The sequence below is a fragment of the Pantherophis guttatus genome, chromosome 1, assembly GCF_059756535.1.
Source record: "Pantherophis guttatus breed Tessera chromosome 1, ASM5975653v1, whole genome shotgun sequence".
In the NCBI taxonomy this organism is placed as follows: domain Eukaryota; kingdom Metazoa; phylum Chordata; class Lepidosauria; order Squamata; family Colubridae; genus Pantherophis; species Pantherophis guttatus.
The window spans coordinates 105,358,452-105,386,430 of NC_142063.1; the positions used below are offsets into that span (position 1 = coordinate 105,358,452).

The following is a 27,979-nucleotide window of genomic DNA, read 5'->3' on the forward strand; positions in this document are numbered from 1 at the left end:
GTGTGTGTGAGAGAGAGAGAGCACGCGCGTATTGCGCGCTTGGAGCCGAGAGCAGCGGGAAGGGGGAAAAAAAACAACAACCCCGCGCACTCGTGGAAATAGCGGGCTTGGCGAGACGCAAAATTGAGTGCCCGCGGGGTCTTTGGGAACAGGTGCGCGCACGCCTTGCCCAGCTTGGGCTGGAGGCCGAGCGGGATCGTTTGACCTCTTTCCCCGCCCGCCCGCCCCCTCCTCCTCCTTTCCCTCCCTCAGCGCCTCCGCGAACTCCAGTTGCTAAAGAAGAGACCGCGGCAGTGTTGAGCTGGAGATGCAGCACAACTGCCCGCCTCCCTCCCTCCCCGTAAGTATCCTCTCGCCCTGCTCTACGGAGGGACGGGCTCCGGTGCCGGTGGATCTACGGGCAGGCTCCGTTTCGTAATTGCAAAGCCGATGGGATAGGGGAGAGGAGCCGGCGAGAGAAGGCGCGCTTCTTTCGCTCTTACACACATCCCCCCCCCTTTCCCCGGGCTTTTTTTCTCTCTCTCTCCTCCTCCTCCTCCTCTTCCTCTTTTTTCTTCCTCGCCACCCCCGACCGCGCGCCGACGCCGTCCAAAAGGGAAAACTGCTGACAGGTGAAGAAGGAAGGGGGAGGAAGGGAAAAGTCAAGCAGAAATGTAGCCCGAGATGAAACGCTCAGCAAAATGGGCAGAGACCGAGCGGTGGAAAGCCTTGGAGGCCGGGCTTTTCTGTCGCAGCTTGTGCAGTCGGTTCCAGGAACAGCCTGGGCTTTTTCATCGCCCCATCCGGCCGCGGGGGCTGCTTCGATCCTGATGCCGACGCGGGACAGGAGAGCCCCGCGGAAGAGATGGGCGAAGAGTGGAATGAGAAGGGTTGGAGGGAGAGATGCGGGGCGTGGGAGGGGGAGGAGGGGGAGGAGGACCAGAGTCTCGTGGCCGGGAGAGAGTCCTTTTCACCCGGAGTCCACGCTCTCTCTCTCCTCTTTGGAAGTCTTCCCTTGTCCGGTTTCTAGATGGGGAGGAGGATGAATCAAAACCCTCGGGTTATGTTTACACGAGTGACCGAGGTGAGAATTACTGTTGTTTTTGTCCGATCCGACTGCAAAGGACTTTAGCAGGGGGGGAATGGAACGGGAAACCAAAGCAAGCAAGCAGAGGGGGGAGAGAAAGAGAAGGCATGTGACGATGTGTCAAGCTCCTCGCCTTTCCCAGGGAATTAATGAACTCCGAGGCTGTTTTGTGTGGGAAGCAGGGGAGGGCAAGCCAAGCCTACTGCGGAGCTGGGACACCCAGCTGCAGGGAATCCAGGAACTGTTACACTGCTGCATACATTAATGACTGCTCTGTCTGCTAGAGAATACTCCCTTTGTGGTACATGTGTTTAAAACAGGCTCCTCTCTTTTCTCTTTTCTCCTTGCCTGGAAATCCCTCTTTTTCTTCCTTCTTCCTCTTGCCTTTTCCACTACCTCTTTTCTATTTCTGATTTCCTGCATCCCGCTATTTTGTTTTTCACATCTTTTCCCTTCCTGACCCTCCCCACTTTCTCCATCCCTATTTTTCTCAGGGGAACATACTTTCCTTGGATATAGTTGTGTAAACTGGGGGTTGCCATCACGGAGAGGCCACAGGAACCCCCCTTGGGCCCTCCATGTCCCCTTGATGGGGCTTTCTGGACTCGAAGACCCCCTCATGTACCCCAGCAGGGGTGCTTCGCCTGCATCTCCAAGACGCCCCCCATACAGCAAGGGTCCCCTGTGCTGACTCCTTCTTCTGCTGTGTGCCTGATGGAGAACAAGACCTGCAAAGGGGACAGCCTGAGACCACCGGTGCAATGCAAACACTCCGTAGAGAAGAAAACGATGACTAATCCCACTGCTGTAATTGAAATCTACCCAGACACCACTGAAGTGAATGATTATTATCTCTGGTCCATCTTCAACTTTGTATACCTCAATTTCTGCTGTTTGGGCTTCATTGCCTTGGCATATTCTCTGAAAGTAAGTATGAATCTCAGTCCTGCATGATTAAACTTGTTGGGTTCAGGCCCGTAGTTGGAGTCAAGTCTAGTTCATTTAACAAGACCCAACTAATTGTTGCTAATTTGCTCCAGTTTGGAAATTAGAACTGATCCTTGTTCCAAGGAGGAGGAAGTATATAATATCTTAAGATGCACATTCTCTAATAGGAAAATTTTATTTGTGAATTCAGGTCTGTGATACAAAAATACTATGAAAAGGAGTGCTGTTGATTTTTGGGGGGGAGAGGGGGGCAGGAGATAACCTGGAAGCATCCTTATAAATGAAATAATATACCATCTAGATAGCGACAATAAGAAATTAAATCACTCATTGCAATTTAATTACTTATTTCAGTTTCATGACAAACCTGGAAGATGAATTAATTTTATAATGGGTTGTAATGATAAGAACAAATTTGGTGGGTGGGATTTAAGAATATATCTCCTACCTAGTGGGGTACAGTTTCTTCATGCCATTGTCATCATGCTACCACCATCAGAAGCCTTTGCATATTTTCTAACAGCAATCCTTTCATCAGTTTGCATTCTTTATTTATCTTTATACTAAACACATAGAGTAGATCAATATTTCCATAACAAAACTATAGCTTTCAAGAGAATCCACATTAGTAGAGAGATTTTGTTTTAGGGCTAGGGATTCTCATTAACTGTCTTTGTTTATGAAGCATTGGAGAAGTTGCTTCATATAATTAGACAATGCCCCATCTAGCAATTGATCCATCTTAATTGGTAGCAACTGCCTGGGACATCTCTCAAGAATTCAGGAACCAAACATAGATCTTCTGCTTGTAAAATATTTCATGCTCTGCCACAATTCCTCTTCAGTACTTCTAAATTTTCACTGCATATGTAGACAAAATAATTCTCATCTTAAAAGGCAAGAATATTGCAGGTTCTATACATTTTTGCTGGTCATCAAATCTATCATATTGATTTTGGTAATCCAATAAAATGGTTTGTATTTAATGTTCTAATGGGAAAAGGAGTTTAAGATTAAGGTTGCCACCTTGTGTTTAAAAACACCTGGAAGACTATTAGATGGCAGCAGACAAATCCAGAAAACGCCAGCCCATTGCTATTGTCTAGTGGTCATCCAGAGTTCTGCAGTACAGATCTGATAGTCCTATAGAATCAATCATTGGATCCTAATCTTTAGGAAGAAACCTTTTTGTTTCTAGAATTTGAGTGGCTACGGATGGAAAGGGTCCTTTGAGGAGAACGAGCAGCTGCAAATCATGAGCAAAAATTTGTATTTGTCAGCTTCTAAGCCTGCTTTTTGGAGGATCTCTAAACCTCTTACAAGACCATGCTGTTCCCTCCATATACTTCCCTCCATATACTTCTTCCCTGGGAAAATAAGAATAGGAAGGGACAAAAGACACAGCTGCTACTCATATTACCCAGGCAAAGAAGAAGCAGGCAATATTCCCCTGGGACTCATAAACGACAAGGTCAGAAGCAGAGACCTTCTAGCGGAACTCCTACCTAGAATAATGGAAGCTATAATGGAAAAGGGAAGAGGCATGGATGTGACATGTATTATGGATCAGAAAAGTAGATCTGGAACAGTTTTGTTTAAAAATGGGAAATCAACAGCATGCGCTCATTTAAAGAGTTCATTTAAAGAGAACCTGCAGACTACTACATAGTTATGAAAACTCTGGGTTATTTGGCCATTACAAAATTAAAGATGGTTTCATTAAAAGGGGCTGATCTGGCATCTTGTATAATATTTTTTAATGTAATATAACCCTCTAAACACAGCAAACCTGCTGTAATTATTTCTCATAACTGCAGGGGGAATATGAGACAGCTGGACTCCAGGAATTTCACTGCTGAGTGCAGCCAAAAAGCAAATTGTTATCATCTGTCAGTGATCACAGAATGGTAGCTCTCTCCCCTCCACATACTTCCCCCCGCTTTTTTGCTCCTTTTTAATAAACTGGAATGAGGAGTTGACAATGGCCTTAGAGAGGAATATATAATATGTTTCACAGGCCACATGTATACTATTTTGGTGTAACCCAGGATTAATTTATTTCATCCCAGAAACGGATCAATTAATTGCCTGTGTCCAGCAACTGTAAATTGTGCAAGAGGGCAGTGGGATCATTTCCAAGTTAGCACTCTCTCTTTAGCAGTACAAGCTAGTTACCCCAAACTTGACTTAGACTAATGGGTTCCTATGCGCCTCAATTTTTTTGCTGTGGGGTGGGGTGGGGTGGAGAGAGGGAAGCTCAATGATTGGCCTACATTCCTTAGTTGCATTATGTACGATTAGTCTGCTTTACTGTAGTCTCTTGAAAAAGAGATTTCAGGAGGTTGAGTGTGTTTAATGTGCTGAACCAACAGCTGTAGTGTTCAGGCTTAGCATTCTTTTGCAGGTAACCCCAAGATACATGGATTACAACTGGCATCCTTTGAAAACTGGTTTTGCATTCAGTTTAAGACTTGTATGGCCTTTGAAAAAATCATTTTGATCATAAGGTCCCTTGCTCCCAGTGTAATATTGCAGCTCCTGTTTTTGTATTATTACATGCCCTAACTCATGTTCCTTGTGTGACTGGCAGTCCTCTGTGGATAAATGGATCAATGCAATAGAGAACAGTTGCAAATAGTATGTTGTATTGAATTTACATCTGTGAGCATTGAGGACAGAGTTGAATTTCCATGCAAATCCATCTTCTGGGCCGTGCAGGGTGTTGGCTATTAAGTTGTCGCTCTTGGGCCCATTACCCACCATGGTTCCAGGTCATGTTTTCTTATCAAACTATTTCAGGTTACATTCTTGTGTTTCATGCTGGACATTTTTTCAGTCCTCACTAGTTTTATGCCTGTGCACATGCCTTGGTTTTAATGTTTTGGAGAACATATTAGGGTCTCAACTGAACCAAGTTCAGTCTCGGAGCATAGAGATCTCAGTTTATAATGGCTGCATTTGAAACTGAAATGCAGCAAACAAAGTACTGTTGTATTATCTAAGGGCATGCAATAATTATCCTGGGTCAATTACAAGTTCATGCAGGCTATCCATGGGTTAAGAATGAGTTCTCTTCCCTAAATCTAACCTTAAAACTCAAATTTGTATTTAAATCAGAACTCACTTATAAACGGGTTGTCTATTAATAAAAATGGCAGATGGCATTCTCCTTCCTTGAGCTGACAAAGTGCTGAAGCTGCATGTTTTTAATATACGGCCTGTTTTCAGCGGTTCCTACAAGCATTTCACGGCTTCAGTGCTTCATCAGCTTGAGGAAGGAGAATGCTATCCACCATTTTTTGTAATAGGCAGCCTATCATATCTAGGGGTTGTGCTTAAGTCAAATGTTCTTAACCTAGGGCTGCCTGTATATTATTCATGTTTACTTCCTTCTAAAGCCGTGGACACGCACAGTCCTAGGCACCTAACACAGGCAGAGTTTGCACCTGAGGTTTAGGCCCTATAGTTCTTGCCTGACAGGTAGTAAACGTTCTACATCTGTCATGTCTTTGCTCTTAATAAATTATTTTTTATTCTCCTGGTTCTAAGCCAACTTATTGGTTGAAGGAGAAATGGGGGCAATAAGGGACTGTACAACCTTTGAAGCAAATTCAGATGTAAAATACTCTGCATTTATAATACTTTCTATGCAAAACTTAAAATTTTAAAACAAAGGATGGGAGCAGAATCTTTATTGAGTATATAAGAGTACATCACAACAGGGAACTGTGTTAAGGGTATTGGATAAATTTCTCTTTCTCCAACCACATCAGGTTTATTTCTTTTTTTCAAGTACCATCCCAAGTTATACCAAGAATCTGGGTAGCCCTGACTGAGCTTGAAAATTTAAATAGGCATGGATCTGGTTTGTAGATGGATGGGTGACTATTAGAAACACCCTGAAAAGTATAGATCAGATTGGAAAGTTGCAAAAGAAATTAAACAACTTCTATACTGTTATTAGGAAAACAATATGGATATATTGATGTGATCAACAGCTCATCCCCAGGACATTGCGGTAGGCAGGAGGGAAGCTAATTGATAGTTCGTCTGTGTGACCTTTGCTAAGGCTATGCAACATACTGTACTGGTAGCTGTTTCTAATATCTTTGCCAGGGTAAAAAATCTGATTGGTAAAAGTCTGAGAAATGTCTCTGCCCAAAGGGCTTGTAAAAACATTGAGTGAAAATAGTTTCATTCACATTACAATACTGTTAGCAAAGGGACTGTGAGACTAGGAAGAGCTATTGCATTTGTGTTCAGTGTCTTTATAAAAGTTGACTTTATGTTGAGTTGGCTAGGTTATTCAGTTACAGAATTTTTGAATCACGTAGAATGGTGGAAAAGCATTTTGCTATAATCTAAAGCTTATCAGCAAAGACACCTGAACAATTGTACCCCAAAAGAAAGGTTAGATTAAAAAAAAACAATCTAAGCAGTAGAAGATAATTTAATACTTATTGGCAGATTTCTAGGGATTTGCAGTCATTCAATACTGTTTGGCTTCCTGTTATTTAACAACGATAATAATCTCTCTTGTCCCAAAATATACGACAAAATATACGATGAATATAAGAAGCCAAAGAGAAGGGCAACAAGAAATATATTTGGTGTGCAGGCTTTTGAGTTCCATTCAATTACATCAAAACAAATTTGCAGATGCTGAATGCCTGAGTTCTGATTATATTACTATTACATCAGGCTTTCAATGATAAACTTCTGGGAAATGGCAAAATAGATTCCATAAGACTTAAGTGTGTTCATCCATGTTTCAAAATATGATTGAAATATTCTAGAATTTGATCCTCTTTTTTTTTGTATTCAGTGTCATTTTTTTCCCAAGGCATAGAGTATATGTCCTATAATCCTGTCCTTCACAGTATCTCTTTAATTCTTCCATTATTTTTCAATGGATAAGCAAATGAATACTAACAATTTAGTACCAGCATGACCTACTGAAAACAGGACCAATATCCCTTTTATATTTGGTTAAGTTTTCTCAAGTGCGGCATCTGCTGCATGAAGAAAGGTGAAATGATGTGGCGAAGGTGAGATTAATTCTTGCCGTTTCCCTAATCCCTTTCCAATTTATAGATAAAAATGCTGCCACTTATTTTCACCCAGAAGTTGTTATTTCGAGGAGGGAGGGAATCCTGCCCCTCATTGAAAAGAAGGATGGAAAAATGGGATTTCAGGTGGATTTATTTTTTTTTTTGTAAGAAGAGTAGAAGATGCTGTACCCTGCCCTCAGTTGCTTTAAAAAAAATTGCAGCATCTTGATCAATACTGTGTGGCTCTGAGTTGGCACTGTTGATTTCCTACAAGGTAGAGCACAAGCAAGTAGAAGTTAATGTTGCCAGTCAGAATGTACTGGTGCTGTTCGTCAGAGAACACTGTTGCCAGTTACATATCTACCATTACAGGTTCTACCAAGACCCATCAGAGAATCCTTAATTGAGGATCTCATCAAACTGGAATTGATTCTGCCATGAATGGTGTTCTACCAGAAATGTAACAATTGGGAGACATGGAATATTTGACAGTGTCAAAATGGAAAATCAGAGTTTTTTAAATAAATAAATCCCGTTGTGAGGAGGAGTTTGCCAAACATGTAGCAAATAGAAAAACAAATGTTTATGTTTGAGGAGACTGAATGTTAATGTGCTATGATGGAGGGGAGGAAGTATCTGATAGTCATCCTATATGTTCTGCAAGCTTTTTTCCCCTAAGCCTCTAGATGGCTCTTAATAAAGTCTAGTTCTTTTATAGTAGAGAAAAGGGATTTTGTAGAAACTGAGGTATTCTGAAACGCCTCAGGAATAGCAATGAAGTTCTAGGGCTGAAGAATTCTGCTACAAATTAAATCCTGGTTTGAACACTACCATTTCTCATCTGTTTTGGGACACATCTTCTTGTGCTCAAAACATGCACAAACAGGGGCAGCCATGACATTTTGACACAATAGCCAAAGTCATATTTTAGCACATGGTTTGGTTTATCTTCCCCCCCTTTTTTTGTAAGGAATTTCAAAGAGTATCTTCTATTTTTTTCATTGAGTGTTTGAGCTTATAATTATACTTATAATTTTCAGCCCTGGACAAATTTTTATCTTTCTCAAAAATTTTCAACTTTTATAATATGAATCACAGTAAATAATTTTAATTACACCAGTGCCCAAATGTTGTCATATGTCATATCCAACTTTACGGGGGAAGGGGTTTGAAATCAGTGCCCAAATGTTGCCATACGTCACATCCAACTTAATGGGTGGACGTGTTTGAAAACCATAGAAAGAAAAAGTCCTAAAGGAATGAGGAAAGATTATACGATTTTATACTCATATTGTGTATTTGGGAAGTCTTTTCAATTTTGACATCCCCTAAAATTTGATGGATGGCCTGAATGTCTAATCCTAGTACCAAGTCTGGACATAAATAATTTTTGAAAGCAGGAGGCTTGGGGAACTTGGGAAGTTAATGCCATGAAAGCATGGCATTAACACTGCTTAAACAATTTAAAAGTGAAGCCGAAAGAAAACTTTACACGTGCATAATCAGAAAGGAATTGAAAATGGAGTGACTATAGAAGGCAAATTTGGATATATGTAGAAGAAGCCCCAAAGCTTCTTCTTTTACAAATTTACAAAGACGTTATCCAAAACTCAAGAAGGGATGCAAACTTTCAAATGGAACTTTGAAAAAGAAAAGAAAAAAAATGCAGTGATAATTTTTTTCATCCTAACGAAAACCATTATGAACATAAAGAAAATTTAGAAGAAAAACTTATTTTTAAGAAAATATCAAAGGTCCATTACATTTTGAGGCAGAGGAATGAAGTAGTTTTTGACTCCAATTTTCATAAAGTTAGAAAGATTGAATACCTTGCCATTTTGGTTTAAAGGTAAAGGTAAAGGTTCCCCTCGCACATATGTGCTAGTCATTCCCGACTCTAGGGGGCGGTGCTCATCTCTGTTTCAAAGCCAAAGAGCCAGTGCTGTCCAAAGATGTCTCCATGGTCATATGGCCAGTATAACTAAATGCCAAAAGCACACGGAACGCTGTTACCTTCCCACCAAAGGTGGTCCCTATTTTTCTACTTGCATTTTTTACGTGCTTTCGAACTGCTAGATTGGCAGAAGCTGGGACAAGTAATGGGAGCTCACCCCATTATGCACCACTAGGGATTCGAACCACTGAACTGCTGAACTTTCAATCGACAAGCTCAGCGTCTTAGCCACTGAACCACTGTGTCCCAAAGTTAAATATAATTCAGTTGTAAAACCAATTGGGAAAATAATGTTAGGAATCCTCCTGAGAAAAATAGTGACCAAAACTTTTGCCATCATAACAGCTCTGAAAAACATTTCAAGTTTTCAAAGTTGTCAAAGATAAATGGGTCATTAAGTCAGGTCCACCAAACCAGAAAAATATAGCTATTTGCATTTAAACACAATATAAGAAATGTTAGCAAGGACATGTGCTAGACTAGACAACTTTTGCATCTTTATAGCTGTCACTGTGATGGATTGTTAAGATCCATTATTACGACATTCTACATGGCATAAAATTGGAAGATTTTTTTTATCAGTAATTTCTGCAGAAAGCCTTTAAGGCTCTTCTATCTTTAGGCTCTGATTTTATAGGAGAGGAAAAACTGGGGAGAAAGGGAAAAATGCAAACATATCTTCAAAAATACAGAAAGAAACTGTGTGACAAAGGTTGAAGGCATAAAAATCTTCAAGATAGAGAAAGGAGCATAGGAAATAGAATGACATGACAAGTATCCTATAGGAGGCATTGTATCAGTTTTTTTGGGGGGGGGGAAACCTTTTTATTCCAAAATACTTAAGGTTATACAGACAAAATTGCAAAAAATGGTATTATGTCTCAGCATCACCTTCATTTAAATATATTGATTAAATGGTATAGAGCAGGGGTCTCCAAACTTGGCCACTTTAAGCCTGGCGGACTTCAACTCCCAGAATTCCTGAGCCAGCAAAACTGGCTGGGGAATTCTGGGAGTTGAAGTCTGCCAGGCTTAAAGTGGCCAAGGTTGGAGACCCCGGTATAGAGAAATAATTTAGGCAGTGCATCCTGATTGCAGGGCAGAGGCCAGTGGTGTACTTTCATTTAAGTTCCTTGGAAGATATGGAATAATTGTATCAATCAAAAGCTATATTTTGAATTGTGTGGTAGATTCAACAGGAAAACAATAAAGAAAGCTAAGGAGAAATGGAACATGTTCCTTTTGTATCCTCTCCTGTATGTTGTTTTCTAGTTGATGTCAGACCTGGAAGCCATTTTTTGCATTGGGCCTTCAGGCTTGCCACATTTATACTACTTAAAGGTGGCAGGCCTGGAGCATAGGTGATATATAGTCATAATAACATTCCTTTCTCAGAGAGTCAAGGACATCTCACCCTGCACCTGGAAGGCGGAACTGGGAGGCCTCTCCAGTTAGGATGGTGCTTTGATTGGATCATGTGATGGACATGTGGGTGCTGGGGCAGGGACTTGAACTTTCCTTTGGGTGGGGAAAACCTGGAAACTTTCAGATTTGGGGTTTCCCAGATGTGCCAATATGACATCTCTAATAAAATGTAACTTTGAGGAAACTCAAGCCTCGGAGTTTTCTTTCATTGGGGGTGTTACTTGGAACCCTGACAGTTGATGCTTCAAAGGTAATCATCCAGGACAACTCCACAGTAAGCATACTAAAGTTGCCCATAATACCTATTGAGAGAGAGAAAGGATAGATTGTTTATAACATATTTATTTCTTCCTAATAAAGTTTCAGTTTTCTCAGCAGCTGGAATTGGCATGGCTAAAGCAATGTTTGTACATTCTGTAAATGCAACTATGGGTCCAGGGATATCTTGATTGATTAACAGGATGACATTTTTGTCATGCCCTTCAAAACGTAGCAAATGTCAATTTAGACAGTAAGAAATTGACTTAAAAGTATGTGCTGCTTTTTTTTTTTTAGCAAATACCAACAATGAAATGTTGTAAGCTGTCCAGTCTCTGCAAGGCTGGATAGGTAATAAATAAATCTAATAAATAAATAAAATAAACCAATTTTTAAAATATTATTTTAATTATTATCTTAAGTCTAATTTAGATATCAGTAGCAGTTATCTAGTTAGAGTGTCAGGTAGTAACTGAATGATTTGTTAACCAAGTAGTTATAGTTTGACAATTATAGATACGTTGTTCATTTCGCTGATTTTAGTTTGGACCATGACATTTCAATGGCCATATTTTTACTTGTATTCACTAAACATTAAGAGTGAATCCAACCAATAAGAGACCAAGTCATTCACGGTAGCCAAAAGGAAGAGTAAGTTAAAGTTTATCTCCTAAAATGAAAAGGAATTGCAGCACGTCAGCAACTTCAGCTGTGCTGCAATCGAGCCTGAGATAAATTAGCTCAATTGTCCACTAGTGCTGCTGTCAACTGAAACTTGAGGTTGTGGGGGCTGCTTTCAGACTGACACAGAATCCTAGTATAAAAATAAGTAACCTCTGTATGCTCTGTGGATCCGGTCTTGTACTGTGCTCGAAGTGGTACCATTCTTCACTCTGGGATTGCTGCTAATCCTATATTTCAAATCTAAGGATGTACAGTATGTGCGTTTAGAATCTGTTCATGGCTACCTTAAAGATAATTTTTCTTCCAGTGCCTGAAAAAGGAAGAAATCAGTTGTATATATGTTTAGATTGTATAGTTCAATACTTAGAGAATCGGTTCTTACCTTTGAGCAAAAGGTCAGGCCAAATGACCATTTGGTCATTTTATCAAATTTAAAACCATACCAAAGCTGACATTATTATAATTGCACACCAACTAAGTGTATATAGCCACCCTCTTTAACAGTATACATTTTGAACATGCTGGACTCCAACTTCTAGAATTCCATGCTGCAAATTCCTGATATCCAGCCCCTATTGAAGAACCCATTCCTACAGTCATAGGAAATGTTTGTATATAAGATTCCATTTCCAAATTATGCCAATGAAGGATTCCTTTTCAGGGCAGCTAGCAGCTTCAAAGAATAATTTTCTTCAGGATTATATCTTAAAAATTCATCTTCCCTGCTGATTCTTACTGACTCCTGTAATTGTGTTTGTGTTTTGTATTAAACATAAAGATGAATTCAAGCTTCATCATATGAATTATTTACATCTGAATGTGTGAACTGTCTCCATTTAAAGGCAATATGTCTAAGAGACAATTTTCTCTTTTTTTCTTTTGAAGTTTTTTTTTTTTTTTTGGTCATATGTTATTTCATCATGCAGTCCTTTAGTAATAAATATGCATATATGAACCAGCTATTACATTATTTTACAGGTAGGAACCAAGACATATAAACCTAGATTTTTAGATTTCTTGGAATTATAGCTTAGGACACCCAGTGCAAACAGGAACATGCAGGGTAAGCCAAGCCAGCTGCTTACTTAGTCCAATGAGATTATTTCTTTAATGAGTGGGTACTTTTAATTACAGTTTTAGTGAATGTTGACTTTCCAGTTTTCACTCTGAGAAATAAAAGAGTTTGCAGCTCTTGAGTTGGCCAGCTGGCAGCAAGTTCTTAATGAAGAAACCCAGTCAGCAAATTCTCATAATTTTATCATATTTCTTTGAAGAACAAAGATTTATAGAAATTAAGAAACTTCAAGCTTGCCCTGCAGCTAGCAAAGTAAATATAGACAGGTGGGGCAGGGATAGTGTTCATAATTGCAAAGTAGTATAATTTCAGTAAGCTCCTGAGATCTGGAGTTAAGAAGAGAAACTGATAAAGAGCCTGTCTAATAATGCCATCGTTAGAGACAGGGAGAAGGAACCATTCACACCAGTCAGACCGATCAGAGAGATTAAAAAGAGCACATAGTGCCTCTGGCTTCCAACCAAAATCCTGAGATGAGAGCATTGAAAGAGATCTTCAGATCTGTGAACAGCAGATCTGTGGACTCATCCACACTCATTTCTGGACTGCTTTTCTCCCATCTAAGAGGTGGGAAGAAGTCATGTTAGCATGAATCATGCTTACACCTTTAACATGCTGTGCTGATGTCCATATAGTTCTTCCATGCAACATTGTTAGGGCAATGATTGGCATATTCCCCTGGCTAACACTTGACCATTCCAAGCCATGGAAAACATCAGTTACCATGCCTTCTGCATGTCAGATGGTTATTGTAAGGTTTAAGCCAATCTATTCTTTTATAATCATTTTTTTAATCAAAAGGCTGTCAATCTATTGACCACTTCATAGCAGGCAAGAGCTTGTCTCCCTTAACTGAAAGGCAGCAGGAACCTGGATTTGTGCAGCCAACATATACCTGGTGCATAAGTGTTCTTGGAGCCAGAATTTAAGAAAGGGTCTTTAGTATGTGAGAAAGAAGTGTTGGACTTGAAGGATGCTCATAGTAGGTACATGATTAATCCATCAACCATCAGGTGACACCAAAGAGATGCATCTATAGCTGCTACAATAAAAGTCATCCTGATCTACGTGGCATTGGTTTCTTAGATACCTTTTAAGTATCTACCCGGATGGTGTCAGTCCGGGTCAGAGATCATTTAAAAAAAAGAAAAAAGTGGCTAGAGAAGCAGGATTCCAGTCTACCTCATAGCCAAAATAGTAATGCTGAGCAAGTGCCAACCCAGGGGTAAAATGAAAGGGGCAGTTGTAGTTCAGCAGACCAAGTACCCCAACTGTATCACTCAAGCCAATTCATGATCCTCTTGGAAGGTCCTCTTCTGTTTTCCCAAAGAAAACACTATGTTCTTATTGGAACAGCTTGGTGGTCTCAATCTTCATAGCAGTAGGCTGCCTTCAAGGTGGGGGACTCTTTAGTACTATAAGATGATGTCCTCAACAAAGAAAAGAAAAGAAAGTCAGGAAATGTTGTTTCTGCTCTGGTTTTATGGATTAGCATCCCCTTAGAATTCAGGCATGTTCAACGCCTTCTGATGTTCTGGAAGCTTCTGAAGATGGAAGAGCATTTTGTTGACTAGTTTATTATTACTTTACTTGATCTTGAATTTATTTTAAATTAATTTGCTTATGTTATCTTAATTCTTGGTTTTATTATGCTTTTACTTACTTTACTATTACTATTACCTTTGTATTTTGTAATTTTTAATTAGTAATTTTAATTTTTGTATATTTATCATAGATAAATATTTTTGTCTGCAGATAGATGTTTCTTGCTGACTCTTGTAACCTCCCATGACTCTTCATTGAGACAATGGGAGGGAGGGATTTTTAATGTAGTTACCTACTACATTAAACACTGCTATGCTGATGTAAATGTTTTTTCTGGGTGCATTTCAGTGAATCCATGGATTTGAAAATGTATTTCTATGTTATACATCAACATACAGTGCTACAACTGTGAGAGAAATCATGACATTTTCAGGAAGAATAAGTGGAATGTTATCACTTTATACAATGTAATTTTTCTAGCATGCTGCTGTATAGTAATTTCAGAGATAATTGTAAGATAAGCCCCGCTGCTTCAATTTTTTTTAAAATGGTTAAACTCATGTACATTTATATTAATCCACCTGATTTTTTCTAATGAAAGGCTTGCAAGCTTTTCAGAATTGCCTGAATTTCCATCCCAAAATTAAGTTTTTTCATAGCTCTGAGTAATCAATGCTTTTTTGCTATGGCTGCAGTAGCTTTTATTTTTAAATCTCTAGGAAAAGCAAAAAACGATTTTGCTTCTTCTAAAGACTTATACATATTTGAAATGGCTTCGGAGCAGAAATGCCTTTTCCCCACAAGTCCACGTATATTCACTTTCCTCTTTTCACAAAAAAAGTATTCTATATCCCAATTCCAATATTTTCTTTTCCTTTCCCTTCCAACTGTCATGGCCAAATTGTTCCTCTAGTGTCTTCTGTTGCTTACTTGTTTACCTGGTGGTAATCCTAATTGAAGTCAAATCAATGTATTTCTAAAGAGAAGCTAATTGATTGGATGTTTAAAATCCTAGAGTGGGTTATCCACTGGTTTCTTTTTTCCCCCAGGAGATAGGAACTTTTGATTTGGCATCAAAGCATTGAATTGGAAGTGAGCAAGACCTTTATGTTTTAAATAAATTCACACAAGACAAGCTTTATACAGCATGCGGATTTCTTTTAAATGACACTAAAAGCTACAGAAGGGAAACTAGATCCACAGAGATTTTTCTTTAATTTATATAATATATAACACATTTTCATGAAATCTGAGTCTTCCAGTGATTGTTGTGGGCCTTTGCAATCCCCTCTAAAAACTGTTGAGAAGCTTTTGGTATACACATGTTTTTGGTCTGCAGCAGCGGTGTCAAACTTGCAGCCCATGGGCCAGATGTGTCACTGCTTGCCCCACTCCCACCTGGTTTAGTGAAGGGGGAAAAAGTCCTGATATGTCACGTGATGCTGCCGACATAAGTTTGACGCCCCTGATCTACAGAATCTGTGTTTCAGCTATGCATGTCACCTCATCTGTCTTATTGAACCATGAAAAGAATAAATATAGTGGAGATCTTCTAAAGTTTGGTAGTAGTTCTACATACAGTAAGTATCAGACAATTTGAAATTATTTCAGGTAAATTGTATGAAGCATAAAATTATATTAAAATCTATAGACATTTTTAGTCTCACTGTAGAATAAGAGCAGGCAGAGCTGAATGAGGAGTTAAATATGTCATAAGCTTGGAGTCCCTCCTTGAATTCCGTTAACTCTTATCTAGTGCCAATTTAGTGCTGACCATTAGTTGATTAGATTCTTGTGTATAGGCTTGAATAAATCTTCAGTGCTACAATTCAATGTATGGTCCTAATCCTTGGTGCCTGATATCCATCAACAGTTTAGCATGAATTCAAAGGGCTAGGGTAGAATCCTAACGTTGGCAACTATCAATTGGTTTTACTTGACTGGCCTGCTCCAAGATGAGGCCTACTAAATATCTTAGGGCTACATGTCCAAATATTCTCAGGGATCCTGAATGTGCTGGCTAAGAATTATGGGAATTCCTACAAGTTTTATATTGGGGAAGGTTAACCTGAATCAGTGAGCATTCATACCATTTTAGTTCACATTCACTATCTAATCTATCTTCTTGGGAATGTGGTAATATATTGAATTTATAGAGGCAGTGGACATAAAAGTGCTGCTTTTAAATTACATTGTTTTATGCCTTGGTGGTTGGTATAATATACAATTCAGAACTTCCATTGTGCAACCTTGTGACTTGCATTATTCTAATCTCTATGTGTTTTAAAAATATGAGGTTGTGGTTAGGAATTAATTAAAACAACAATTTAGTGAGAAAAATCTGATTGGAATAAATCAAAGCAAAAGCTAGCATAGTGATAGTATAGATAGAGCTAAAAGTATGTCCCATGCTTTTAAAAATCTGATATAACTTGGGTTCAGTAGCAACTATTAGTATTGCGTTGGTGCTGCTGGATAAAAAGGGTTATTGATGCATTGACTCCTATTCCTTCTTGGACTTAGGATCATCAAACTGGAAGGTTATCCTATAGGCCAGGGGTGGGCAACTGTGGCCCTTTTACAACCTGTGGACTTCAACTCCCAGAATTCCTGAGAATTCTTGGCTGAGACAGCCAAGCTGGCTCAGGAATTCTGGGAGCTGAAGTCCACAGGTCATAAAGGGGCCATATTTGCCCACCCCTGCTATAGGCAATTTGAGTTATCCACTGAGTTAAGATTTTCACCTGTGAGTTCTCATAGAAGTCATGTTAAAAATAGCCTGCAAACTTTGGAATTTCTTACTGAAAGATGATTTGTGCAAGCCTTCAAGTCTTTCCTCATTTGGGGGAAAGTATTGAAGAAAAAAGGAACTATCTTCTATCTGTTTCTTTCTTTCTTACTGTAATCTCAGTGCAAAGGACAAACCAAAAGATTACAAGAATGCAGTTCTTTTCTATATTGGAAGTGTCCATCCACATGCTGAACGTTTATACAGATTCAACCACAGCAGAAGCTTGAAGCTTCAAAGAACTTGATTCCAAGCTGGAGGAAACATTTGTAATTCTGCTCCTTCTATTGCCCAACCAACGGATATTTACAGAACACAGGCTCTTGCAATGACAGTAACGATTGCAATGCATGTGTACATAGGCAGACCGAAGAATAAACCCTTCTGTAAGAATACTTAAAACAACTCCACAAAGCAGCTTCTGTTGAATGTGTCATTATGTTCATAAGCTTGCCTTGCCTTTGATGTAAGGGGAAAAATCAAATGACAAACTCATTTGCAAAGATGGATAGAAGAACTCACTGCAATCTCAGCAGAAAAGGAACCAGCTGTAGGAAATCAAAGGTCTTTTGGTGATACTGAACTACAATTCCCAGAATCTGTTATCATTAGCTGGAATTGCTGATAAGGGAATCTGGGAACTTGAATGCAACTGAAAAGAGCCTTGGTAGTACAGTGGTCTAAGGCACCCTGTTATTCAGCTGGTTATTAAGACCAGCTGCCTGCAATTACTGCAGGTTCGAATCTCGCCAAGGCTCAAGGTTGACTCAGCCTTCCATCCTTTCTAAGGTAGGTAAATTGAGGACCCAGTTGTGGAGGCAATAAGCTGACTTTGTATAAATATACAAAAGGATGAAGGCTATTGCTGAGCACATTGTAAGCCGCCCTGAGTCTCCGGAGAAGGGCGGCATATAAATCAAATTAAAAAAAAAAAAGTTGCAAGTTCCAAAGAAGCAACCTCCATTGCCCAGGAACTCATTAGGAGAATACACACAATGGCTCCCAAGAGCAAGAAGAAATGCCTCTTAGGAAGATACTGATATTATCTCTCAATGAGAAGACCATCTACAGCCCTTGGTGAATTGAGCCTTTCAGTTTTAGTAGTACAGAAAAATTAAGATTACATTACCAACCTATCTCTTACCCATGCATACCGCAGCATTCGTCACTAAATCTAAAGATAACGTTGTCAGTTTTTTCACATTTTGACAATATGTAAGGAGCACAACCAAAGTCCAGTTTCATCCCAAGCAGCCTCATGCTATTCTGTGGAAGCTAGGATCTTGAATACCTGGCAAGCCAAAAAGTACTCTCTGTTGAAGGACTCTTCTAGCTTAAAAAAAATTCAAGCAAAACTGCTCTTCCCATAACATTAATACATTATTCTGCATCCAGCACTTTAATAGAGAAAGGGTCAAGTGCCTCTTGTCATTATCAGGGATGTCCACAATGACAGTCACTGGTTTTAAAATGGCATTCATAACTGGACATCAGGAGCTCCATCCTTAATCAAGATGCATTGGGTATATTGCATGCATTATAAAAGAATGGAGTTTCCTCATACAATCACACTCACCATTTGGAAGCCAGTAGCCATTCCATCCCAAATCTTTCCTTTCTTTCCAGTCACTTTTTTATACTTTTTCTCTCTCCCTGCTTTGATCTGTCTTTTTCTCTTATGGAAAAAGTGGGATACATTGTTTTGCTTTGTTTTGTTTTGGTTGGTATATTATGTAGAAGAACTACTTTTTTAATCTTTTGCATAGGTGATTCTGGCTTTAACATTAGGTCTGCTAGCACGTTAAAATTATTTTCTTGTACAATCTGAGTCACTGCCTATTAATTATCCCTCTTTCAAAATCTCATTGCAAATTACAGTTATTAATGTATTCCAAATTCAGGTTTTGCTTTTTCTTACCATCAGTTATGATATTTTAATCTACAAAGAGAAATAAGCAGATTAGCCACATTTTCAAAGTCAACTAATCGGCTCAGTGGGAATTGCTGGTTTTCCAAGGCTTAGACGTATCTGTTGTTTCCCCAATTTTAAGGGAGCCAGTTCATCAGAAAATAGCAGCTCTCCCTATGAAAGGAAACCGAGGATGCTTGTATCCTTCTCTGCCTTTCTCTTAATTCTCTCTCTCTCTCTCCCTCTTCCTCTCCCCAATGAGCCTTGAACCCCTTCATCAACGTATTTTCCAATTCCATGCTCCTTGATAGTTTGATTCCCATTTACTGTAACAGTCCTGGATTGTGAGCAGCCAGATGCAGCAAAAGGACATTGGATAAGGCAAAACGAAAGTCAACTTGCTTTATTTTCTGCAAGAAAAATCACCCCTCCTCAGATATGCTTTTCCCATGCAAGAAATTTTTTTTATTAAGAATTTTGTGTTTGCATTTGTATAAACATTCATGAGCTGTTTTTTTCTTCTATGAGCAAGCAGACTATATTTTTAATATAGTCTGCTTGCTCATAGTAAGCACTATCCTTACAGAAGAACGAAGTGGAAGATTCCCACATATTTAGGATGCACAGGATGTTGCTCTATGGCCTGAAATAAACTTCAGGCTTTAGAAATTGGTGAGCTGAAAACACAAACTGCATCCTTGGACGTGCAGCAAGAGTTAGAGGTGAATGTTTGCCAAACAGCACTGAGTTCACCAGTGATTTATTTTCTTATTTATTTAACAGATTTCTAGCCTGCTTTCTCTAAAACTAGCCAAGCCATGACAGCTCCCAATATAAATCCATAACAATAATCACAAAAAAACGCATATGTCTTCTAATAGAAATCGGATACAGCCCGAAAATTAAAATAGCCAATTTTAAAATAGTATGATTTTGACTCTGGGGAGGGGAAGGGGAAGGCTTGGATATAATAAATAAGACTAACCTTTTTTTTTAAAAAAAAAATCAGAATAAAAAGTGCCATGGAAATAGCTTATAAGTGAATAGTAAAAATTCAGAAAGGAGACAGAAAGGAGATTGTCTGAAAAAGAGATCCAGGTTCCTCACTGGGATATAAGAAGGAGTATAAGAGAAGATGCAGATACAGAAAAACAGAGTTGGAAAGGATCTTAGAGGTCTTCTAGTCGAACCCCCCTGCCTATACAGGTAATCCTTCAGTTACGAAAGTTCACTTAGCAACTGTTCGAAGTTGCAACATAACTCCCCCGAGTATTTATGAACAGTCCCGAGGTTACGAATGTTGCAGCATCACGGCAGTCGTTCACTGGTTCAAACGACCGCAGAGACACTGCAACATTCACCCTGCCTATTCCCTCCTCCCTGGCCAGGTCTCCACAGGCACTGGGCTTGTGGAGACTCACTTACCTTGCGAAGCTCTAGCAAGCTGTCTCCTCTCTGCGGTTTGCCCGCTTCGTTGCTTCAGGCCTTCGGTGCATTCGCAGATAACGGGGGTGTAAAGTACCACAAGATTATGCAAGATTAGTAGCGTGAGATTTCATGCTACTGATCTTGCGTGATCTGGCACTACTTTAGGTGTCTGTTTGTGGCGAATTGAGGCTGGATGAGATCTGTGGCAAAAGGCTTTGCGAATGGAAGGAAGACTTCAGTACTTCAGGCCTTCCCTCCATTTTTCATTTCCTTGCTGAAATCTGCAGGCTCTGGTTGTCTTTGCAAAAAGCCTTTGCTAGCAAGAATGGAGCCCGGGAAGGGCCAGCACGTTTTCGCAAAGGCTTGCTTAAGAGTTTGCAAGCGATAGGACACTTTGAGGCAGCCCCAAAGCCTCCCATTGGCGTGCAAATGTTTTGTGCGCTGAGTCTGGAAGCTTCTGGGGGGCTGTGAATTTGCATGGCAGACAGGCTGGAGAGGAGACAGCTCGCTAGATCTTTGTAAGGTAAGTGACCCAGCATGACAAGATGTGGGGGGGGAGCAATTGTGGGGAGCATGAGGTATCCCAGTGGGATGGGGGAAGGCCTTGGGTGGTTTTAAGCAGGTGTCCTGTTCTATCAGTAGCCCCCTCCCCAATTGTCTTCCCCACCCTGAGATACCTTATGTGTACTTAACATCCTGCATATTTGATTAGTGAATGCATGAGCAAAAGAGGGAGTTTTCACATTCATTTTATATGATTCACTTCAACGAATCCTCAAGTTACGAATGTAATCGGTAGGCTCCATTACATTCGTAACTCGAAGACTATTTGTACCGTTCCAGACAAATGGTTGTCCATTGTCTTCTTGAAAACCTCCAGTGATGGAGCACCCACAACTTCTGGAGGCAAGTCATCCCATTGGTTATTTTTTGTTCTCACTGTCAGGAAATTTCTCCTTCGTTCTAGTCTGGATCTCTCTTTAATGATCCATTACTTCTTGTCCCGCATTGCCAGATTCTGTTTCTAGCCTTCCTGTGTAGTCTAGTCTTCCTGATCTGGCCTACCTCAAAGGGCTGACATGAACTCTTACAGGAAGAAGAACCTCTAACGTTGGTGCTGCCAGCAAGGAAAGTCAAATGCTAATTTAATTCTAGGAAAATTTCCTTCCTGGATAGCAGGGATAAATAACAATAAAGCTTTAGAGGAGAATCAGAATTCCCAATTCACAAAATATATTGGAGGCTGTTCTTAAATGGTAAATGTTTGTGTATGCAGTGATAAGGTTAAACAACTAATGTGTACGAATTTGTGGAATTATTTTTGGAGTTCATAAAAAATAATCATTTGATCTATGCAGTTCTGCTGCATTACAGAACAAAGAGTTTTCTATACATGCTCCACCACTGACACCTTGTGTTTAGCCTTGTTCAGTGCAAGGGCTATTCACCCAGTGGAAGACACTAAGCAAAATAACAATCAAAGTCAGTTCCTTGTCCATAACAAAAGGCCTCTAGCCATAAAATCCAACTATCTATAATCTTTCAGTATATACGTTTCAATCTGAAAGAATGTTTTAAGGTAATGGTTTACAGTACTAATTCTGGGATCCCCCAACAATGACCCTGGTCACCAGGGCCGGATTTAGATGAAAAGAGGCCCTAGGCTATTCCACTTATGAGGCCCTTTCACCTATACTGAAAGTGTAATTTTAATTTTGCTAACAATTTGAATGTAGGCCCCTCTTGATCTTGAGGCCCTAGGCTGAAGCCTAGTTAGCCTATAGGAAAATCCGGCCCTGCTGGTCACCAATGTTTCTGCAGACCAGAGAGAGAGGGAGGAAAGGAAGGAGGGAGAGGGGAGAGGGAGGGAGGGAGGGAGAGAGAGAGAGAGAGAGAGAGAGAGAGAGAGAATGGCCCAGCTAGCATGAATGGGCAAGCTCCCACCCTCACTCCCCGCAGCCACAGTACTGACAATGTACTCCCAAATTTCCAGATGTGCCCACTAGCCAAAAAAGATTGGATACTCTTCTCTATTGGTATTTAGTTACAGCTGTGCTGAGCGTGCCAATAAGCAGGTTTAATTCACACATTAATGTTAAGGCTGAGCACATGTTAATTGCTGAGCACATTGTAAGCCGCCCTGAGTCTTCGGAGAAGGGCGGCATATAAATAAAATTTAAAAAAAAAAAAAAGGCAAGATTTTAACTACAATAAAAAATGGTTAAGCTAACACAACAGCCTGCTTTACATATTGTATCACACTAATCTAAGGTAAAGGAAACTACCTTCTTGTTTTTGTTGAAAAGAAGTTCATGGAATGTTCTTAAAGTTGAGCTAAATTCCTGGTGACTTAAGGGAAATATTCCTGGACATTTTTGGCCTGCAGGGAGGGGCACAAAAATGAATAAGTTGTCAATACCTCTTTCTGGGGTATTTTTTCAACATCTCAATCTAACCTACAGATCTAAGTCATTTTGGATGGGTTTTCCCCATAGTACAAAAGGCAGTGGTGGGTTGCCCCTGGTTCGGACCACTTCGCAAGAACCGGTAGTAAAACCGGCGGGAGGCTCTGCCCACTGACCCGGACATCATCAAAGTTGATCTGCCCGTGCAGATCATAGTAATTGATAGTAATCGCAGATCACAGAAATAGTAATTATTTAGTACAGTATTCTATAGCAGTAATAGTAATTCCATTCTCAGCATTGTGTGCTAAGCATTTGCTTTTAGCTAGAAATAATAGGTGATGGTAGAAGGTTAATATGTACATAGCATAAAGGTAGAAGAAGTAAGTACAAGTCATTTTATAGACTAAACCAAGTTACTATGACATATTTTCCCATATTCTAGAGTTTACTTCATCAGATGTTGGCAATTTTGTTCTAAATAAAATGGATTTCCCCAGTTTTAAGATTCATACAGATAACCATCTTATGGAGCAAGTTAAATGCTTAGATCTTGTTTCCCAAGCTTCCAGGCCAATCATGCCTCCTCTGTGGCCCAAAAGAGCCTTTCAGCCATTTCAAAATTTCATCATACGTAGAGAAGGTACAGGTAGTCCTCAACTTACAACAGTTCATTTAGTGACCGTTCAAAGTTACAACGGCAAAAATTCAGACGCTTGGCAACTGGTTCATATTTATGACAGTTGCAGTGTCTCAGGGTCATTTTTGCAGCCTTCTGACAAGCAAAGTCCATGGGGAAGCCAGATTCACTTAACAACCATTTTACTAACTGAGCCGTGGTGGTGCAGTGATTAGAATGCAGTATTGAAGGCTACTTCTGCTGACTGCTAATTGCCTGCAGTTCGATTCTCACTGGCTCCAGGTTGACTCAGCCTTCCATCCTTCCAAGGTTGGTAAACTGAGGACCCAGATTGTTGAGGGCAATATGCTGACTCTGTAAAACTGCTTAGAGAGGGCTGTAAAGTACTGTGAAGCAGTATATAAGTCTAAGTGCTATTGCTATTTACTAATTTAACAACTGCAGTGATTCTCAACAACTTTGGCAAGAAAGTCGTAAAATGGGACAAAATTCACAACCAATGTCTCTTCATTATGGTCCTAAATTGAGGATTGCTTGTACTTCATCACAGCCCCCATTAAATTATTTATAACAGATTCTTATACAGAGTGCAATTGGGCTTATATTCTAATTTTGGACCTCCATCCAAAACCCTGTTACAGTATCAGAAACCCTGCTTTTTGACTCCTAAATGTGTTCTAAATATGGGCTTCAGATTAGAGGTCAAATGGTTTAGAATCAGAGCTAAAATCTGGGAAGCTGTTTTATTAACATTGCTAAAGATTCATCTGGCTCCAGCCAGACTGCTTTCCTTTCTAATATCTGACAATCTTAGGTCACACGGGTGGAGGAGTCTTATGAATCAATTGCGATCATATGTCCCTCTCCAGAATATTTGTTATTGTTAGAGTTAGATAAAGCCAAAGAAATAATCATCGAGCAGCAGATTCAAGATACAGAGTGACAAAATGATTTAATTCAACCTTCAGGAATGTATCACCCTCTCAGGGAGATCCAGAGAGCCTCCCTGCAACTTATCCATTTTCAATTACATGAATATTGATGAGCTTTCTTCAGGACTTGCTTTAATGTCCTCCATTCTGCATTCTTTGGGAATAGATAAAATACTATTGCCATCTCTCAGAGATTTTGCCTCAGCAAAGTGAGGGAGGTGCAAACACTCTTTTATGCTGCAAACTTCAGGCTGACTCTCCACTGAAGCTAATTTCCCAGATCACATTTTGTATTGATTATTTATTTGCTGACAGGCACTATAGAGTAATATACTTTGCTGCAACATTTTGCTTTTTTTTTTTGCAGCTGGAATCTATTACTGTATCTTTAATGGACTGGAGCAGATAGCTAATTATATTGTCTAAAATTGTGTGGCGTGGATGATGGTTGCAACACAAACCCTGCCATTCCCAGCAATACGCTGCTGGCATTTTTGCATCCACTGAATAGGAAAGGGAATGGCTCAGTCATTTATATTGTGGGGCAAGGGTCATTGGGGTATTTGGAGTAAGAGAGAACCCTTGGGATCAATTAGCTTCTTTCTGGCCTTTCCAGAATATACTACTTTCCCTCTTGACCCTGTTAATTGATTTATGGCAACTGGCCAGTCATGCTAAGAGCCAGGTTAGTTCTTCATTGGATTCGCATTGAGCAAAAAAAATAAATTTAAAAAAATCAGATTACCATATTAATTTATTGCAGCCATAGAACCTTGTGAAAATTCAAGATAAACAAGGACATTATGACAAAAATTGGTCTCCAAATCACTAGTTACTTGAAATTCCAATAGGACGCTACTGAATTAAAATATTTTTTTAAAAGGTCCGGTTATATAAATCTGACCATGAAGTACAACAATAATTACTTTAATCTCCATCACAAATTTTGATTAATGTAATAAAGCTAGAATGGTTTATTCCTGCTGTCATAAATGATCACTATGTTTCTTCTGCATTGATTTAAATGTGTTGTCCCAAACTGTACCTTTGCTACTGTATTGCCACTTGACCTCATTTATTACTGTTCCCTACTTACACCTGTACACATATATATCTGCCAATCATGACAAATGCTTTTTATGGCTGATGAAGTGGATTGTAGCTGATGAAAACTTCAACCAAGCACTATAGCAGAATTGTATAATGCACAGAATTCTTAGGCATACTTGAAATCACACCCGCCTTAATTTAAATCCACATGCCCATAGAGTATGGGCACCTGGAACAATTCTCAATGATGCAACTTTGGAGTCTCACTCTATTCATTTTCAAGCTCTTATTCTAAAATAAGGAGCTCTGGTGGCTCAGCAGACTAATTAATATCCACTTACATCTGCTGCCTGCAATTACTGCAAGTTCAAATCTCACCAGGCTCAAGGTTGACTCAGCCTTCCATCCTTTCTAAGGTAGGTAAAATGAGAACCCAGATTATGGGGGCAATAAGCTGACTTTGTATAAATATACAAAAGTATGAAGGCTATTGCTTAACGCATTGTAAGCCATGTATGTATGTATGTATGTATGTATGTATGTATAGATTTCAGTAGAATCACTCCAAAATATGTTGCTTTAACATAATTGTGATATGCAGGATAATATATAAATCCATCCTAAGAAACAATTCTAACTTTCTCTATCCCTATTAAACTGTAGATATTCTGCAGAAGATCCTGTTAGCTCAATTCTCTTAAATAGCCTGTTAGTCCCATCAATAGCTTCTTATTGCAAGGAAAACTTATGACACGTTTTACCTTCTCTTTGAAAAGGACTGCAGTTGCCTAACTAGTAGGAACAGAATATGCACGCACACAAATATATGCAGATTTCAGGTTTGAGAGGAGACATTTCAAGACCATGAAGTGGCAGATCCAGGGGTGAAATCCAGCAGGTTATGACAGGTTCTGGAGAACAGGTAGCGGAAATTTTGAGTAGTTCAGAGAACCAGCAAATACCACCTCTGGCTGGCCCAGAGTGGGGTGGGAATGGGGATTTTGCAATACCCTTCCCCTGGAGTGGGGTGGGAATGGAGATTTTGCAGTATTCCCCTGCCACACCCATCAAGCCATACCATGCCCACCAAGCCATGCCCACAGAACCGTAGTAAAAAAAATTGGATTTCACCACTGTGCAGATCTCATGAAAATAAAACATCTTTTCACTGTGTACAGTGGGTTTCTTCTCCCACATGACACCTCAGTCCATGTCAAGGTCTTACTGGCACATTCACCCACACATCTCATTTTCACCCCATGATCTACATCCGAAACAGTAGATTTTGAAACCCCTGGATTGCTGAGAATTGTAGTACCCTTACCGTTTGTTTCTTCTAAGCAAAGCTTAATTAGTACCATTCACCTCTGTCGTTGCTCCCACTGTTCCCAATTCATCACCTTCTACCTTCTCACTGAGAGGGACATTTTCCTTTACAGAAAACAAATACAGCAATCCTGCCCTCACTGCTTGAAACTGAAAGAAGTAGCTAGGGTTTCCAGCCAGAGGAAATATTATTGCTGAACGTGAGACGCTAACAGCAAATTTCAAGGTCTTTCGGTTCGCCAGGTTCAAGTCAGAACTTTGCTTAAAATTGCAAAAATAGAAATGGTCCTGGACAACTGGCCTTGTTTTGGAGTTTTAAACTCATCCTTATTTCTTAGCTTCCTTTTTTTTTTAACCTGTGTCCCCAAATTTGTTTCTTTGTTCTTGTTCTTTCCAGGTGCGAGATAAAAAACTCCTCAACGATTTGAATGGTGCTGTGGAAGATGCCAAGACTGCCCGCCTTTTTAACATTACCAGCTCGGCACTTGCCACCTTTTGCATCATCCTTGTCTTTATCTTCCTACGATACCCACTCACTGACTACTAGAACATGGCTCAGCCATTGCTGCTCAAAGTCCTCCGTGCCAGAAGTAGCTGCCATGGAGTTTCTCACCTAAGGGACACAAACAACAATAGCCCCCTCTTAATGGCAGATGCCCCCTGTCCTCAATACTAAAAGTATGCTGCAAGCTTCAACATATACTCACCCTCTGCCTCCTCTCCACCCCCCCACCTCACCCCCCCCCCCCCCGGTCTGCACCCAGCCTGGCTGGAATGCAAACGTAACTAGCAGAAACTTTTAGTTTTACATTTTGTACACAAAATATTTATTTTCTTGAAAAAGAAGTAGGATTTGATGGTGGAATGGTGTTTTTTTTTTCCTGGTCCAAGAGAGAAAATATCAGAGCCTCAGGTGAATGTTACAGAACCACGCTGAGTACAAATTGAAATTGAAAATTTGGGGTGGATAATTCTGTTGAGGAATCCAGAAGAATTTTTGGGCTCTACAACCAAGTCTGTATACAACTTCCATTCCATTGCAGAGGACAGAACGAGCTAAGGAACAGGCATGACTTTGTGGAACTTAATCCATTGCATCCAGACTGCTGCTTTGTCTTTGCCTACTGCCTCCCTGTTCTGTATCCCCCAACACACATCCTTTGCTATGTATGTTTTATTGGTTTTTACATTTGACTGAAGCCCAAAATAGATTGCCAACAAATGAACAAAAGCAAAAGAACAGCCATCAGGAAATTTGGATTCCTCAGAATTTATTCTCAACTTCTCCTGATCAGTTCTGGAGTTTTCCAAAGTAAATAACAGAAGGAAAAAAAGTTTTCTTTGGAACCTCATGGAGACCCTGAAAATTTACATAGTTCTTGTATCGCTGCCAACTTTCAATAAAGAAAAAAAAAAAGCCTCTAACCATCAAATAATGAATTACTAGGAATTTCATGTTTCTGCCTCATCTTTTACACTCTAATAGGAGAAAGCT

The 27,979-nt window shown here is 39.7% G+C and overlaps 1 protein-coding gene across 5 annotated transcripts; it reads left to right on the forward strand.

The window, feature by feature from the left end:
• Positions 1-27,934, forward strand: IFITM10 (interferon induced transmembrane protein 10). 5 transcript variants are annotated; one of them, XM_087880248.1, is made up of 3 exons: positions 1-340; positions 1,561-1,993; positions 26,882-27,934. In XM_087880248.1, the coding sequence occupies exons 2-3, from the start codon at positions 1,781-1,783 to the stop codon at positions 27,029-27,031; spliced, it is 363 nt and encodes a 120-aa protein (XP_087736374.1). In that variant the 5' UTR covers positions 1-340; positions 1,561-1,780; the 3' UTR covers positions 27,032-27,934. The 5 variants fall into 5 exon arrangements, with proteins under 5 accessions (XP_087736374.1, XP_087736377.1, XP_087736384.1 ...); XM_087880251.1 differs by lacking the exon at positions 1-340 and adding an exon at positions 341-611; XM_087880258.1 differs by lacking the exon at positions 1-340 and adding an exon at positions 575-611 and having other exon boundaries at positions 1,586-1,993.
• Positions 27,935-27,979: the final 45 nt, after the last annotated feature.